Below are 18,747 nucleotides of genomic sequence, written 5' to 3'. Positions count from 1 at the left end.
GCATCTATGAACATACGTAAAAGAAAACATAACAATTTTATAATTCAATAAAACCATAGAGCTAACTTAGAATTGTGATTGGTGGTCTGGCCTACTAAGGAACTCACATGGGAATGTTGGAGTAAGAAAAGGATCGGCGGCCTAGTGCAAAACACAGTCTCTTGTATGTAGAACGCAACAACTAGGGACCTGGGATCCTCATCAATATTGGGCTCAGCTTTTGTAACTGATGACTTGCAGAATTGCTGTGCATGCAATAACCAATTCTATGAGGCGCATTGCCTCACCTAGCTAGATTTGGAGTTCCGCCTCCTCCAAAAATAAGTGGTCATTCATTTACTTCTTGATATATGGTGAAGTTCTTTTCTTTTTCTTTTGGATGGGTTAGAGTCTTAGAGACATAAGAGATTGACGCCCTTATGGAATGTGGAAGGAACAACTTAGAAAACAATTATTTAACATTTCTCAACTCTTGATCTAGTTGTATTTTTGTTCCTAATGTTCAAAGAGGTCGGACCCCAACATATAAATTGTTAAGATTTCAAAGCGGACCAACCACCTGTATTACCTGACAAGGTGTTGGGTTTCAGCAAAAAAGTCATCAGGGCTATATTTGTAGTAGAATCACACATTATATGTTGTATTTATTTTGTCTAGTTTTCAATGTGAGATTGTACCTTTTAAACATAAATTATTCAAACGGAAAAAAATGGTGGTATAGCGGCTTAATCCACAGTAATTGTTTAATTATTCTTAGCGACATATGTGAACTTTGTTTCAACTTTTTTTTTTTCAATGAGTTATTTATGTCTAATAAAATGTTAAGTTAATTCCAACAAGTTAAAAGGAAGTTTGGTGGAATTTGATAAACATTTATGCTAGGTTGTGATTAAAACTTTCTTGAAATTGAATAATTTAATGTGTCAAATTCAAATTAATTTTGATATTAAACTCAAGTAGTATTTCAAAGACCTCTAATGACTTCTATGGTGATACCCTTGGAGGATATAAAATTGTACATGAAAATGACTTGTATAATACTAGTATGAATTTTTCAAGTCACATGAGCCCCCCACAGTTTCTGCTGCTTGCACTCAATATATGGCAAGGGCAAAGCATACAAGGTTTGTAAGTTGTAACTTGTAATTGAAATAAATAGCCGTTATTAATTATTTGATTGTGAAAGGAAGGAGCAGAGGATCGATAGTGCAATAATCTGAATCCCAACCTTCGTTATGGTACATGCATGGGAGGACTTCATGAACCATAAAACAGAAACTAATACTTGGAAAATAAATTAAGACGACCATAATCCTACATCGAGGCTCCTATATGTTATTGTTTAAACGCTTGCTCATTTGTATAAGTTGATCAGCCTTTGAGCATGAACCGACGTGGAACATAGGTATCGAAAACGACATCGCCGATTAAGGTTAGAAAAAACAGCAACTCCGATGAGAGAGTCCGTCTTGGAGACAAAGCGGCATTGCAGTTGGCAAGTGGTGTGGTAACTGCTAAAATATGAAAATTATGAGAGAATATTTGTTTGTGGGAATTTTCTGTGTATTCTTCTCCTTGTAGGAGGTCATATTTATAATACAACGAAACCTGAATGGGCAAGTAAATAATAAATTCCTAAATCTATTTACAGTAGGAAATCAGGAATTAAAGTAAATCAATTACAATTATAATAGGAATTCTTGGTGTGTAAGGAAAGTAAGTCAATATCCACAAGTCACGCCAACACTCCCCCTCACGTTGGTGCATAGATGTCACCAATGCCCAACTGATCCAGTGAATTGTGGAATGCTTTACTGGAAATCGCCTTTGTCAAAATATCCGCCAATTGATCCTCGGATTTCACAAAAGGAAACTGAAACACTTTAGCCTCAAGCTTCTGTTTGATGAAGTGTCGATCTACCTCAACATGTTTAGTACGATCATGCTGAACCGGATTCTGTGCAATGGCTATAGCAGCCTTGTTGTCACAAAAGAGATTCATTGTGGATGTAGGTTTATACCCGAGTTCAATAAGCAACTTTCTTAACCAAAGAAGTTCACAAATCCCTTTAGTCATGCCTCTGAACTCGGCTTCTGCACTGGATAAAGCTACTACATTTTGTTTCTTGCTCCTCCATGTCACCAAATTACCTCCCACGAATGTGAAGTAACCCGATGTGGATTTTCTATCTGTTACATTACCTGCCCAATCTGCATCTGAATAACCATCAATATTTAGATGACCATGCTTTGAGAACATAAGTCCTTTTCTAGGTGCAGACTTCAAATATCTAAGTATCCGAAGAACTGCATTCATGTGGTCTTCACTTGGAGAGTGCATAAATTGACTGACAACGCTCACCGCATAAGCAATGTCTGGTCGAGTATGTGACAAATAGATCAATCTTCCCACTAACCTTTGGTATCTTTCTTTGTTAGTTGGAACTTGATCCGGATATTCTCCAAGATGATGATTCTGAACAATAGGAGTGTCCGCAGGTTTACAATCTAGCATTCCTGTGTCTGTAAACAAGTCTAAGACATATTTCCTTTGAGAGAGAAATATGCCTTGCTGCGATCGAGCCACCTCAATTCCCAAGAAATACTTGAGTCCACCTAGATCCTTCATCTCAAACTCCGTAGTCAGATAGTCTTGTAGCTGTGATATTTCATGTTTATCATTCCCAGTAATAATCATATCATCAACATAGATTATTAATGCTGTTACCTTCCCTTTTTGATGTTTCAAGAACAGAGTATGATCTGAGTTGCACTGTTTGAAACCATTGTTCTTCATTGCCATGGTGAACCGTCCAAACCATGCACGTGGTGACTGTTTCAATCCATACAATGCTTTTCGTAACCTGCAAACTGTTCCAGTCTGAGTAGTATTATATCCAGGAGGAATATCCATATACACCTCCTCTGTGAGTTCACCATGTAAAAAAGCATTCTTTACATCAAACTGGTGTAGTGGCCAATCCAAATTAGCTGCAAGGGACAATAAAACTCTGACGGTGTTTAACTTTGCAACTGGTGCAAAAGTTTCTTCATAGTCTATACCATAGGTCTGTGTGTACCCTTTTGCCACAAGTCTTGCCTTGTATCGCTCGATAGATCCATCTGCATTGTGTTTTATAGTAAACACCCATCTACATCCGATACTCTTTTTTCCTCGTGGTATAGTCTCTAATGTCCAAGTCTGATTTTTCTCAAGAGCTTTCATCTCCTCTTTTATAGCTTGGACCCACTTAGGATCTTTCAATGCTTCAGAGACCTTGGTTGGAATATGGATAGCAGACAACTGATGCACAAAAGCCTTGAGTGGTTCAGACAGCTTCTCAGTGGATACATGATTTGCAATTGGATACTTGGATGTCTTGCCAATATTCGGTGAATAACGGTTTGGTGGCTTCCCACGATTTTGCCTGAAAGGTAATTGATATCCAATAGTTTTATCATCTAAATGCACAAGTCTAGTAGGAGTAGTTACCTCAAGGATATTTTCAGGAGATTGGTCTGTTGGTACTGTTGAGTTAGAAGGGGGGTCTTCATCTTGTTGTTCTGTATTGTCTGTAGGTGTGGGACTCGGATCAGAAATATCTTCGCATGGATCAGGTGGGTCAGGCAATTGATCGCTATGAATGGGCGATTGGTCACTTTTCAACAGAGAGTAATCTCGTGCTCCAGACTCGGGATGATCAATCATTTCTGTACATGGGAGAATTTCGTTGTTTGCCAAGTTGCTCCAATTCTGTTCTTCACTTCGTATCTCCCCCTGAAGCGCAGAATTGGATGATGGGTCATGAAAGAACAGCTCCGATTCCAGAAAAGTCACATCCAAAGTGACATAGGTTCGTTGGGTATGAGGGTGATAACAACGGTAGCCTTTCTGATGAGTGGCATAACCCACAAAAACACAACGAAGCGCACAGGGATCAAGTTTGCTACGTTGATTTTTGTGGAGATGAACGAAAGCCACGCATCCAAAGATTCGGGGTGTGAGTACCAAAACAGAGGGTAGAGGTCTGTGTTGCGCAAGCACCTGTAAAGGAGTTTTAAAGGTCAATACACCAGAAGGCATGCGGTTGATCAAGTGAACTGCAGTGACAATAGCATCATCCCAGTGATGGCGAGGAACATGAGCGCCAATCAGAAGTGCTCGGGCGGTTTCAAGAAGATGTCGATTCTTTCGTTCAGCAACACTATTTTGTTGCGGTGTCTGAGGACAAGTCGTCTCATGGATAATTCCATGTGGTTGGAAGTAAGTCTGAAAGTCATGATTGACAAATTCTCCACCATTGTCGGAGAAAAGAATCTGGATTTGAGCATTAAATTGAGTTTTCATCTGTTTGTGGAAGGACTGAAAACGGGAAAACACCTCGTTTTTATTCTTCAGCAAATAAAGCCATGTCATCCGTGTACAATCATCGATGAATGTGACAAACCATCGAACACCAGAAGGAGCAGTGATAGGCGAAGGTCCCCAGACATCAGAGTGAATTAATGTAAATGGAGTAGTACACTTGTTCGTACTCAACGGGTAGGGCACATGGTGACTCTTGGCCAAAATACAAGTATCACATGTGAAGTCGGAGTCTTTGAAACCTGAGAATAAATCTGGTATAAGATGCTTCATATAACTAAAAGACGGATGTCCCAATCGACGATGCCACAACCAAATTTGCTTTTGTTTGCTATCAAAGGAATGTGTCACACTGTTAGCCACGCCGGGACTGAAGTCATCGACATAATATAGCCCCCCTCTCTTAGTACCACGACCAAGAATCTCCTTAGTGTGAATATCCTGAAGCAAACAAAAACTCGGGTAAATGAGTACACAACAATTCAATTGTTCAGTAACCTGACTAACTGACAACAATTTAGTGGATAAAGATGGAACAAGTAAAGTATTAGACAGTGTGAGAGAGGATGAGAGTGCAACAGTGCCAGCCCCTATCACAGGATAAGTAACACCATTGGCATTTGCAATACAGGTTCGTCGAGGTTGTGTAGTATTCAGAAAATCATCAGGATCAAACGTCATATGATCAGTTGCACCAGAATCAATTATCCAGCTCTTGGAATCAATCTTATCGGAAGTATGGAATCCATAACCAGTACCATTACTGGTCATATTGCATTGTCCTCGATCTGTAAGAGTAGCCCACCAATCGGGGTAGCCATGCGATGTAAAACAAGTCTCACAAGTGTGTCTCGGATCACCACAATATGCGCAATTTGGTCCATGTGTCGGGGTCGTTAGTCTAGAAGTCATAAGCTGTGCAGCGGAAGAAGCATAGGATACAGGTTGAGTAGGAATTTGGATCGGAATCTGAGCATGAGTCGGGGCCGGAGTCGGAGTCGAAATCGGAATCGGGGTCTGAATCATAGACAAATTCGAGGTTGGGGTCATCATCGGAGTAGGGGTCGTGGTCGTCTTTGGAGTCGGGGTCAGGGTCGTCGTCGTCATAGACGGGGTCGGGGTCGGGGTCGTCAAAAGAGGATCCTGATTCTGGATCGGGGTCTGAATCATAGACAAATTCGGGGTTGGGGTCATCATCGGAGTGCGGGTCGGGGTCGTCTTCGGAGTCGGGGTCGGGGTCGTCGTCGTCATAGTCGGGGTCGGGGTCGGGGTCGTCAAAAAAGGATCCTGATTCCGGATCGGGTTCGGGGTCAAAGTCTGCATCTGTAGGGGCGGAGCCATCTGGGCACTCAACTCAACGATGGTTGGTTGAGAATGAGAGAAGGAGTCGGTGGTGCTACCTCCATGAGGGTTGAAAAAATCATCAACCCTCATAGCGGCGGCGGAGTTTTGAAACTAGAGTCAGCAATTCCAAGATCGCGGCTCTGATACCATGCTAAAATATGAAAATTATGAGAGAATATTTGTTTGTGGGAATTTTCTGTGTATTCTTCTCCTTGTATGAGGTCATATTTATAATACAACGAAACCTGAATGGGCAAGTAAATAATAAATTCCTAAATCTATTTACAGTAGGAAATCAGGAATTAAAGTAAATCAATTACAATTATAATAGGAATTCTTGGTGTGTAAGGAAAGTAAGTCAATATCCACAAGTCACGCCAACAGTAACAACTAGCCTGCAATCAGACTCTATCGAAGAGGCAACGGAGATCGAAGGATCCAATAAGATATGAAATGCTTCGGCGTTGTTGGTTCTTGTAGAAACAATTATTGTATTTTCATTTCCACACTGCAGTACCACAGTAGCATCTACACACAAATATATGTATATATATATATATATATAACAAGAAGCAACCTTATAGGAAAGTAATTGGTGGCATCGGCGGGCTAATTTAATGAATTTACTTGGGAATATTGGGGTATGAAGAGGATCGACGGCAAAGTTGTCGACAGTGCAAAACACATGCCCTAGTATGCGGATCCCACGAACAGGGGTTGGAGAAATTAAACTGCCCTTGCAGAGACCAAGAGGCAAACAATTGCAACGAAAATTGCTTTGAAGGCCATATGCATTGATTCACTACGTACGCAAATTCAACTAGTGTTAATTATTGCTAGATTGCTATAAGAAAATATAGTGAATGTTTTCTATACTCATAAGTTTGCAAATATATAACAATCCGAAAGATATACGAAAAGGAAAGAATCGCTAGACGTTGTGTCTAAGCTAAGGTGATTATACATAAAAGAAGAAAATAAAAGTGATGTCTATGTAAATCAGCTGTACAAGGCAATAAACTTCAATCAAAAGTCATCCTTCAATAATTAAGGCTTGATTTCTAGCAAATTAACTGATGATCACTTGCGAAATTTATGTGCACACAATATTAACCAACTAATATTGTAGCAATAAGCTCCAAGATGACAACTTGGGGAAAAGTTTCAATCCCAATCTAGCACATAAACCAATTAGTTTCAAAGGTTTAGGGGGCGTTTGGTATCCTATTCAAATGGGGAACTCAAAAATGTTGATTTTTCTTTAAAACGATGAGTTCTTAAATCTATTTTTAAGATTCAAAAACTTGTTTGGTATGCAACTTGAAAACTATTTTCAAATCTTAAAAATTTGAGAACTTGTGGGTTGTTAGAAAAAAAACTGAAAAAACATATATTTTTTGTTTTTAATAATTGAGGTGTTTTTTAGTTGTTTTTGAGTTTGAGTTTTTAAAAATAGGGCTACCAAACAAGTTTTCTTTATTTTGGACTCAAATTTTGTTTTTGAATTTAAAAAGTTGAATTCAAGTTAAATACCAAATAGACCCTTAATTACTTCCATTTAAATAGAAGAATTACCTTGCAAGACAATACAGAATCAAAGAATGGTTATTACTTTTCATCATCGATCCTCTTGCATTTTTATGAAGGTGTCTATATATCTGCTGCTCTTTATCAACTATTAGGCATTGATAATGTTTTTAGCCAACTCATTCATGTGCTACGAATGTCAATGACTATTAATTGTGTTTTCTTGTAACGTATAAACCCAAAACCTTGAATCCTTCAACTAAAAAACGGTGTGTTTTATGACGTCATAACAACAACATCAGCCCTTAAAGATGAGCAGGGAATATCCAATTTTCAAGGCAAATCTTACTCCTATTGAGGTATAGAAAAGTGTGATACTGTGTTAATCCTATGTACATATAAGACTGGTTTCTATCTATTATGACAAGACCTATATGCATAAAAATAATAATAAAAAAATTGAAATTACAAAGGGCTCTCTATTTAGTTTCTAATCTCTCTTCTCAATCACTATTTTCTAACTACTCAAGAACAACCAAAAATAAAAAATATATATTTTAAAAAAGAAATATGAAATTACTGTCAATTCTGCTGCAGCACAACTTGAAGGCATTCTGATATAATAATAGCTTTTCCCATATCATGCGATAACTTGTAAACCCTCATGAAGACATCACAAGATGGAAGCACTTGTACCAAAACTAAACAAGTTTTCATATTTAATTAAATTTTCATTCTTTGGGAATTTTGCATAAATACCATCTGAACTTTTAGGTATGTGCATCATTACCGCTTGAATTTTTAATTTTTATTTTTAACCACCTAAACTTTGTAAAAGTGTTGCAATTCACCACCTGCGTCTAACTCTGTTAAAATGTCTGTTAAATGTGTAAAGGTATTTTCGTTAATTCACTATAACTAAATATAATTTTAAAAAGTAAAAAAGAAAAATAAAGTTAACCTAATTATCAAGAATTTAATTTGGAACTCATCACCAACCAAGAATGTTCTTGGTCGTATCAAACTGCACAATCCCAAGAATTGGTCCTTGATTGTGTCTCAATTTCACTACTTTGGTGCTCTTGTGAAGTAGCCTATTTCAAATCTCTCAATATTAATTACAGAACTTAATAATAATGTATTATACACTTCACGCCAAGAGATGCCAAGAGACAACGAATAGGGTAAGTTAAACCAGCCCTTTGTTTATGGTTCTGTCTCTATCCAAAATAACACCCCCTGATTATACCCGAAGTTTTCCATCTATCTAACAAAATCCAGCGAATCTTATTGTTAGTAGTTTGTTCTTTCTCCCTTGTTTATTTATTTATATTCTTCCATGAATAGCTACGATTCCAACACGCCCACCTCCGAAGGATCTATTTATTTTTAATTTCAAGTATGAAACTTGTTATGTTCGACTTTTGTTAAAGAAATAATTTTTGTTATGTTTGACTTTCTTGGTTTATGGAGATCTGGGAAATTGGGGACGATTTGAAGATGTTTTTGGTTTCTTTTGTATGTTTATTCTTCTGGGTTTTCGTTGTTTTGGTTCAATTCGGTCAGGTATGCGTTAAGAATTAGGGCTCGCTTAGGAGTGATTTTGGATAAGTTAGAATCACGTCTAGATAGAAGCATCTCCCACTTGCTTCTCTATATAATCACTTTAGTGATTTTAAGTGATTCTAGAGAGAAACATATGGTAGGTGTTTCTCCATAAAATCACTAAAAAACATTTAAAGTGATTATATGGAGAATTGATTTTCCATAGAAGTGATTATTGGCCTATCTAAAATCATTCCCAAACGAGCCTTTAGGTGATTAGCTTTTGAGTCTTTTTAAGATTCGAGTTTGATTGTCATTTTAAATGAATTTGTGGTTATTGAAAGTAATTTTGGTAACAGATGATGATAATTTGTACTATAATTGAGATGTAGCTTCATGTGCCTTGGTTTGAATGTCATTTTGGAGGCTGCAATCTAATTACGGGAATTGAATTTTAAATAGCTAGGCTTAATATGTCTTGAAGTCTTCCCTTCCACAGTTTGTTGTATGTTTTGTAAGTTTATAATCCACTTGGTTGCTGAAAAGTCGTAAGAAAGTCTAAAATCCAAGAAAAACTAAGAATTGAATGATTTTTTACATTTTTGATTTTGTTAGTTAAATAGGATGTACTTACTTAATTTTACATTTTGATTAAAATATTAGAGTGTACTTAGTTAATTTTAGGGTTTGTTTATCAACACTCTAAAAAAAAGGCTCTTCTTATTTTTTAATTTTAATTTTACAAACTCTCTTTATCTTGAAAATAACATCTTTTGTTTATCTTAATTTTACTTATGAATAATTTGGGCAATGACACAAGAAATTAAGCCACACACGCTGGATTTCTTCACTCAGATTAAGAGTTAGACAAATAGGGGACTCTCCAAACCCAAGCAATCTGACTTTTTTGGTATTTATTTTCAGTTGAGTTTTTAATTTTTTAAATATTGAAAACTAAACAAAACATTTACAACAAATGAAAAGGAAGGAACCCTAAACCCTAAAAAGGCAAATTCGAAGGCGGTGTATTTGCTATGGCAAAGCGTGATGAAGAGGAGGAGGAGTAGAAGAAGATGAAGGATCGCCCTCGCCCGTCTATTAAGCATAAGGAGGAGGACGACGACAAGACTTACCACGGATCCGGAGTCGTCTCTCTCGACAAATAACTTTTAAGAGCCTTGGTCTAAACATGATTTCTCTCAAGGGACTGACTCATTCAAAACTATAAAACTCAGAGAAAAGAGAGGAAAAGATTAGCAGCCAGCCAGCCATCATCACTGCGAGAGAGTAGGAAGATCCCATAAAGCATCACTTCCATCGTACTCATTGTCCACAAACTCATTCCCTCCATTCATTGCATAAATCGAAGCTGATATCTGCCTCTCTACCTTTAAGCGCTCAAACTCCATCACCTCTGCCTCTGCCTCTGCTGCTGCAACATTACCAACCCATTTCCTTCAACATTCCTGGATCTGCCACTCACTGCTTGTGGACAAAAAGTCTCAAGTTTGAACCCCTGGCATCTTGTGTGTGTGTATGGGAAACTCACACGCACGCAGGCACTATGGAACCTAAATCCAGGACCACTACTAACACCCCATTGGTAATATTGTGACTATTCCCTCTTATGTGGTAAATCCTTGAATTCTACTGGTATATGGAATGTGGAACGGTCAAAATCAAAGTTCCCAAAACTCAAGGTTATCACTTTGCACCACAATTCCCTCTTATCTCATAAATGACAAAAAACAAAAACAAAAACAAAAATTCAGGTACAATGATCAGCACTTGCAGAATGAATCAGTACACTCTGAAGTCTGAATAATCACAGTTAACTGCTAGTCTGAAACTTTTAATAGTTCAACACAAATACAAAGTATATTTTTCTATCAGAAATGCAACAAGGTTACAAGGTTACAAGAGGCAGTAACAGGTTGTTGGAAGCATTTGCTTACTATCGTGGTTCAGTAAACACTGCTGCCTGCTGTCTACTAACCCAAAACAGATACTATAAATTTTTTAAAAAAAATACATTGTCCAATTAGGATCTAATATTCCTCAACGTCCAAGGAAACAAAGAATTTTACTAGCACAATATAGAAACACCAAAATGCCATAATGAGGGTTATAAAGAAACCATTTTGACAAAGCCCACTGTTAGAATGTTTGGGAAACTGAGATATTCTGAACTTTACAAATGCCTGAGCTAGCTAACCTATAAGTTCAATGACTAGCAGCCCCGATACAGCATGAAGACCCTTATTACAAACATAATAAGGTCTAGGGTAATCAATAGATCTTGTGCAATCTTCGCCAAAATTTTCCTTTTCCCATGATGGTACCTAACCGCCTGCATCATAAAGTGGTATCAATTAGCATACTCAATGAGTAATTAGTAGCAATGATCAGGTATCTTCCAACATGGGAGGGCTTGCCTCATTTGATGCCATGAAAGACATTTATATATAGATTTCTTAACTTACTCAAATGCTTATAAAGAACCCTAACCTAAGTTTGAAAAATAGTGTTCATCAAGTATTTTACAACAAAATCATCTACTCGAAACAATAATACCAGGGGGGCCACAGTTTTGTACCACATTTAATACCAGATGATGAAGCAAGTGATGTGTACATGCCACATGAATAAATAATTTTATCTCATTGGATGTTTTATACGTCGCTTGCCACATCATGTGGTTTTAAAATGTGGTACAAAAATATGGTGTCCCTGGCATTAGTAACTCGAAATAAAAGGTCATAACCACATTCACCCCAATTAAAGAGAGAAATATACTCTGCAATCACTTGGTAGGAAGGTAGACCCTTATAGTGTCTTTCATTCTAAGCCTTTTACGACAAGTTGGGCATTTGTGCTGAACTTTTATTGAGGCTTCAATACACATCTTGCAGAAGATGTGACCACACTTTGTTGATGTCTCTTCGCTCAACGGGCCCAAGCATATTGGGCAGCTGAAGGCGGGTGTCTCTGGAGGTGGCGTGCTCTGAGGAAGTTCTGGAATAGGCACTTCCTTTGTCTGCATTAGAAAACTCCACAGGTTTAGCCTTAAAACTTTGACAATCAATTGACAATTGATTAAGAATGAGAAGCTTATCATAGCCAGAGTTTGTAACTAAAATTATTGAAGGCCTCTCCAAGCTGCGTGTGGACTAGGTGTTCACACAAACCATATGTCTACAGAACTTGACTCTTTTATGCAAGGTCATATTCTTGACCATCCATGCAGTGAAAATATAGGTAGAATTCCAACCTAATAAAATTTTGAGAAATGAACATTGAACATAGATACTATTAACCTTCAGAATGTTATGTGTTATTTCCTAGTCTCCTTTCTGATTTTCAACTTAATAAAATGTTCTGTGATAAGTTCTTTTTAGTTGACCATGTATGAGTTTATCATTTGCTGACAGTCGTAGGGAAATCTGAACTTCGAAAAAGAGTCAACCATGAGGCCTTCCAACACTTGCTAGATACTATTTACTTGAAAGCCGAATTAAAGATAAGGATTGCATTCAGTGTTGCAGTTCCATAATTTAAGTGCACCACGCTTCTGACCCAGACAAAAAAGAAAGGGCTCTAGACCAAATATCTGTTACGTCATCAATATCTAGAAGAAAAAACCTTTGAATACAAATATAAACAAAACAAAAAAAAAATCAGGGAAGATGGCACCGCGAGTGAAGACAAATTACAGACATAAATTACGCTTAAGGAAATATCATGACAAGAAATTGTTATATCACCTTGTTTGCATCACTGTCTTCAGAGCTGAAGTGGAGCTCCCAATTTAAAACTGCTTGATTTCGTAAAGTTCTTCTACGCTTGTGGCAATGAAGAGGAATTAGATGTGTTTGAGCAGCCACATCTGAAGATAAACGAAAGATGTAAGAATCTTCTTGTACCAGAGAAGTGACCACAATAAATTGACTTGGCAACCTCAACTGCTAGCTTCAATAAGAACTTGAAGCATTTATAACTAAGTTCACTTTGAAATAGTTACTTAAATTGCAATATTCACTAAAAGCAAATAGAACATGTGTGAAAGAGTGAACCGGTAGTCCCAAAAACTGCAGAACCAAGTTTGAATACTTTCTATGTGGTATTAATACAAAATTCTATCTGTGTTTACCCCATTCCTTCGCAAAACCATTAACCATAAAGTAATCATGAAGTTCTTTCTAGGAAAAAAGAATGAAAGGGAATGCCAAGTTATTTATCCTTTCCTAGAGGGAAATGAATGAATGATGTCAGACTAAAGGCTCTTCAAAAATAAGAACCTAAAGCATCAAAATGCTAAATAAGGTGTAGATGACTAAAAAGAGCACTGCTATTCACAGTCGCTCAAAAGTGACTGCACACACAGTCTCCTTCACTTCCACCTTCAAAGGATTACACATGCATCTCTCTTTCCAAAGAATTAAAATAAGTTTTGTTCTCTGTTTACTCATTAATCAATTATTTCTAGAGATGTAGAAAAAGAGATCAGATTTATGGGTTATGGGTTATGGGTTATGGGTTATGGGCGTGAAGAAATAGAGATTTCTGAGGTGTTGTTTCTGTGCTTTCAAGTCGACGCAAGAGATTTTTTGGGGTTTTTTTTTTCAGTCAAAATGGTGAAACTTCATTGAAACATGGTGCAGCAGCCCATAAGTACAAGCGAAGCAAGACAACTTACAAAAACCAAATACTGCAGCGGGAACCAAGTCTCCCAGAATCAAAAAAAAGATTTTGTTTTTTATAGAAAGAAAAATGAAGTGGCTGTTGGGTTTTCTATGGCTATCGTTGGGTTTAGGAGAAGGGGGGTAAAATGAAAATTCAGTTCATAACAAAAACTCATTTATTTCTTTGACAAGTGAGATACATGTGTATTACTTAACAGGAGTAAACTGGCGACGGTCCTCACAGTCGCTGTGGATAGCAATTCTCGACTGACAATGGCTTACACAAAGAATACTGGCAGAATAATAGATCTTAAAGAGATTGCTACGCATATAAAAACTGCCAGACATAACTGAAGAAATATCTACCTAAAACTTTTCAACTTGAGCCACAATAAGTTTAGATAACTAAAATTTCTCCTCAACTGAATTCAATGGGATCCTAGGGTCCTCCACTTTATTGAAAAAAAAAAGCATACTGTAGTTTAGAGGAACTAAAAGAAATCATTCGAATGAAATTAGGCTGCCAAGAAATAGCAGGCATCACGGTTTTTTGGGACAATAAAAATTTTAAAATGATTTCAAGCACAACCATTTTTGTTTATAAACAATATGGCAATCACTTACAGAAGAAGGGATCTTATAAAATGTGTAAACAAATCAAATCAAACAAAAGCACGGTTTAAGAATAAAAGAAAAAGAACTATGCAAGAAAACCTGAAAGGCCATTATGCTGTTCTGTATTTGTAGGAGGCACATCCCGCACCTCCAGGTTTCTACTGGAGTTATTCTTGGCCTGACAGCAGGAAGAAGAATCAATAAGTATGCTTATACGAAAAAATGAATCATAAAAGAAAATCTAAAATCACTTACTTGGGCATATATCCTTGGGGAAATTATGACAACTTCATCATCAATGACCTCACAATCATGTGAAGCTTGTGGTTCTGACCGACTATGTGCTTCATCTTGACCTTGTTGACTATTGTCCCAAGTAAATCTGGCATTTAGAACCATGTCCTCACAAGGAGCTGGATAGTTGAGGTCCACAGTTAGTGGCATCTTCCCCCTTTGAGAATTCCTCACTTTCCCTTCTGTAAATTGCCCTAATGAGTGTGAGGCCATGCTACCGTGAAAAGGTCAAAATCCTACACATCCAGAAAGAAGAAGAATACTGGTTGTTAACAAAGGAAATCTACATGCTCTACTTTAAAGAACTTAAAATCTTTAAAAACCAAAAGCATTGATCAAATAAACCAAAATGCAGGCATGACAAGTATACCAAACAACTACAAGATCTGCAGCATCTCCAATAAACAAAATAATATACAAGATCTGCAGGGTCATTTAGTTGGCAACTTGGAAGAAAAAAAGGATAATTCCAAAGGAGAACTCTTTTCCTTTTGTTTGGAAATAAGAAAAAACTCAAGTAGCACAAAACAAATATATAGCACATAAGCAGTTCATTATTAAACTTTTTTTCCTAAATGTTTTACTCAGTGGCACAGCAGCCCTATGCCATGACATCAGAGCCCCACGCAGCGGCGTACACATACACTGATGGGTGTGAACAAAACGTTTGACGAGTCATGTAAGCAGCCACCTCATGAAGTAAAACGATAGAGTAAAAATGTTCTAATATGCGTAATGTTTTCCTTTATATATGGGGAAACATAAACCTATTAAGTGATCATCCCCCTATGGTTTCAAAAAGGTATTCAAAGTTGCTACCAAGTCGAATTTGATCCAAATCAAACACAAATTTTTGAAAGACACCTAAACAACCCAACAGAACTCTTCTACGCAAACAAAATCTCATAGTCACAATCTAAAAGTCAATAATAGGCCCCGAATGCCACCAAAAAATAAAATTAACCCCTTATTATTTCATTAATCTAATCAATTGGGGTCCTTCTTAATCGATCAAACAATAATGATATAATCTCCAACTACGTGTACGTTCTATGTAAGCAAAGATGCAACTGGCAAACAAATACCCACGAATCAAACGATGAAGAAAATCCAAATCCCAGAAGTTATCCATCAAGAAGAACAAGATTCAACACAAGAACATACGTCAAAAAGGCAAAAACAACGTACCTTTAGAGTCAGACCCGGAGCGAGAGAATCAAGAACAGGTGTTTTGATGCAAAGCACAAAATGGGTTGAACAGAAATTATATTATGGCAATCAATCAATTTATAGACAGAGAGAAGAAGCAGAAAAAGATAAGAACGGTGAGGGGGACAAGGATGCGTAGAAAGTTCGATGTATCTTTCTCTTTTCCTTTTCCGTCTTTCTTTTCTTTCCAAGTTTTCGCTACTGATTGAGAGAGAGAGAGAGAGAGAGAGAGAAAATCAGAAAATCTCTTTTGGGTTCTCGTAGAATCGCCCTTTTTGTTATGCGACTTCCTGGAAATTCAATTCCAATTTTGTTTCCATACAATTTTTTGTTTTGTATGAATTCAAGTCTCAGTGGCTTTCTCTCTGTCTTTGTTTGTTGTTGGGGTCTTCTCTCCTCCGGCATTTCGAGTACGTGGACTCGCAATTTAAGAAAAAGTCAAACTCATGGGTCAAGTAATCAATCGAGTCCGTGGTCGGTGAGTGTGAACCGGGCCAGTGACCCGATAGCTGTATATTTTCTTTCTTTCTTTTAAAAGTGAATTACGACTTCTGCAATTATATAAAAGGTTTTATTTATTTAATAACCACATTCCGTCACAGGAAATGTTATTTGGAGTATAGTTTTTATTTTTCTTACAATATTATTATTTAGTCTGTATTTATTAAAAAGTGCTATATTTAGCAATATATTAAACAAGAAAAAAATATATACGTATTACTTAAATAAAAAACTTGAATCATCACTAATGAGGATCATACTAAGTACCCGTTTGGCATTGCTTATTTGGGGTAATAAGTGATTTTTAAAAAATTTTGGGAAGGCCAACCCGTTTGGTAACTTATAAGAAAATCACTTATTGTTAAAAATTGCTGTGAGAGAAAGCAATAAATGAAAGCAGCTAATGACCTGCTTTCATTTTCTGATTATACGGTAATCAGATTTGAGAAGCGCTGGGTTTTAATGAACTTTACAAACTTCCGAAAATACCCTAATCTATTTTCATACTCTCTCTTCCTCCTTCCCTCACATCACGTTGCTTCTTCTCACAATCTCTTCACAGAGCCCACTCCTCTCCTTCTCTTCCATTCTGCCTCCAGTTTTTTCTTGTTGGATCAATTGAAGCGCATTGCTGAGCCATAAGACTCAGGTAAGAGATGCATATTATGTTTATTTCTTTTCAATTTCAATCGTCCCTCTTTCTCTTTAATTTCTAGGGTTTTAACTATCTTCCCAAATGGAAAAATGTCATTCTCATGCCAATACATGATATAGAAAACAATAGCAAAAATGCACTTGGAAAAACATCCCTGTTGTCTTTGTCTGTTGCTCTGCTACTGTTTGTCTCGCTTGCTCTGTTACTGTTTGTCTCCCTTGCAAAAAATATCACAGCCTTCCTCACCTACTCACTCTTTCTCTTGCTGTTTCTCTCTATTTGGGCAAATAGATTTCGAGGGGGTCAAACCTCCAAAGCATAAAGCTCTAATTTCTACTTGGAATTTTCTATATTATCTTGGTCATAACCTTCAAAGCATAAAGCTCTAAAGAACCTCTCGGTGGTTTTAAATATTTTTATATTTCACTGTACTTGAAAAGCTTGCATTTGTGTTAATATGATAGATTTTGTTATGGTCTTGTTTTGTTTCTCTTCCTAATCTCTGTATCCTGAAAAACTATTATTGATTCATTGGTTATGTTTTCAGTTTGGAATTTTGGGTTCTAGATGAATTTTTATATCAGTATTGAGCCACTGTTATTTGGTATCTTATTGAGTTGCAAGTTGATTAGGTGAATTCTTTTTATTAGTTTGGAGATAGAGATAAAGAAAGTGAAGTGTAGCCAGTTCAAGAGGCTTTCTATTTCTGGTACTGTTAATTATAGAAGAGTTTTGGTATTTCCAAACTAATTCATGTACCTTAGTTAATGTAGGAGTCCATACAAACTTTCCTGGTGAATATCAGCTTCACAAGCCTGAACAATTGAAATATTTCTATCCCAAACATTTCCCTATATGTTATATATAATATTTGATTGAAAGATATTTGGGTCATTAATAGTTAATGTGCTTTGATCATATCGTTGAGACTTTTGAGGGAAGCTTGTTTTATTTTCATGTGTGTCTGAGGGGGGAAGAAAGCTGTGTTATGAAATTTTATTGTGATGGCAACCTTTTGGTTTATTTTGTAGAGTTGAATGACAAAGCCTTTGAACAATAAGTGGTAGTTTGGGGCTGGGATTACTTGAGGCGTATAGTTCAACTTTGGACATTTTTGTAGGCATTTCAAATCATAGTGACTTTCAACCCTAAATCCTAAAATGGTAGTGACTTTGTTCGGTGTTGTTTCTTGTTTTAAGGGCCTAGTTTCCACAAGCAGTGTAAATAAAAACAGTATTTCGTATCCTAAAAAACAAAATGATTGAAGGAGAGTATGAGACTTTTGGATTATAATTTATATCACTGGGCCGTTTCACACAGAGTCTGCTTTCCAAAATATGGTCACTGTTTTGGGAACTTTTATTGCTGGAATACATTTACTTGGTAGTTTATTGTAAGATTTCTTTTGACATTTTGGTTTACCCAATTTTTACATTAATTATGTGATAGGGTCTATCTCCTGAGCAATTCAAGATTGTGATTCTGAAAATTCCTAAGTATTTCACGGTATGAAACTTTCCTCTTTAATTTTTATTAGCAAAGCTGTATTCGTAGTTCTCCTTAATTTTATCTTTTTGCTAGTTTGAACCATCTATGCATTGTTTAGATTAGATAAACATCTATGCACTGCATTTGAGTTGTGGCAAGTTTTGGTTTGTTTTGTAATTTGCTTGTATTCCTATTATTTTCTTTTGTGCTTATATATAATGTCTTTGTTGCAATAAGATGTCAAAGAAGAATAGTAACTTCACCACAACTGAAAATGTTGCATGTGGATCCCGAAAATTGTCAGCATTGTGGAATGCTCAAACTATAGCCATCTTCATTGACCTTTGTATCAAGGAGGTGGATCTAGGCAATCGTCCCAGTACTTACTTTAATAAGGTTGGATGGGCAAGGTTGGTTACAAATATTAGTAAAGAGATAGGAAGACCGTATGAAAAATATCTTTATTTATATGCTGCCTAGTTGAATATGCTAAAAAGATATGGAAAGTAAAGCTTGAGATA

The 18,747-nt window shown here is 36.7% G+C and overlaps 1 protein-coding gene across 1 annotated transcript; it reads right to left on the bottom strand.

The window, feature by feature from the left end:
- Positions 10,614–16,006, bottom strand: LOC18793694 (LON peptidase N-terminal domain and RING finger protein 2). Its single transcript, XM_007223852.2, has 6 exons — positions 15,562–16,006; positions 14,335–14,609; positions 14,179–14,257; positions 12,547–12,668; positions 11,579–11,819; positions 10,614–11,132 (listed from the first exon to the last, which is right to left on the bottom strand). The coding sequence occupies exons 2-5, from the start codon at positions 14,584–14,586 to the stop codon at positions 11,586–11,588; spliced, it is 687 nt and encodes a 228-aa protein (XP_007223914.1). The 5' UTR covers positions 14,587–14,609; positions 15,562–16,006; the 3' UTR covers positions 10,614–11,132; positions 11,579–11,585.

Source organism: Prunus persica, chromosome G1, assembly GCF_000346465.2.
Source record: "Prunus persica cultivar Lovell chromosome G1, Prunus_persica_NCBIv2, whole genome shotgun sequence".
NCBI classification, from domain to species: domain Eukaryota; kingdom Viridiplantae; phylum Streptophyta; class Magnoliopsida; order Rosales; family Rosaceae; genus Prunus; species Prunus persica.
Note: the sequence above shows the minus strand (reverse complement) of the source record. Positions and strands in the feature narration are given on the sequence as shown.

Excerpts from the sequence above, each read along its gene's own strand:
- LOC18793694 (XM_007223852.2), bottom strand. The coding sequence starts at position 14,586 with ATGGCCTCACACTCATTAGGGCAATTTACAGAAGGGAAAGTGAGGAAT. Across the intron at positions 12,669-14,178 it reads ACAGCATAATGGCCTTTCAG|ATGTGGCTGCTCAAACACAT; the intron begins GTTTTCTTGCAT and ends GTTTATCTTCAG. Across the intron at positions 11,820-12,546 it reads AAGACAGTGATGCAAACAAG|ACAAAGGAAGTGCCTATTCC; the intron begins GTGATATAACAA and ends TTTCTAATGCAG.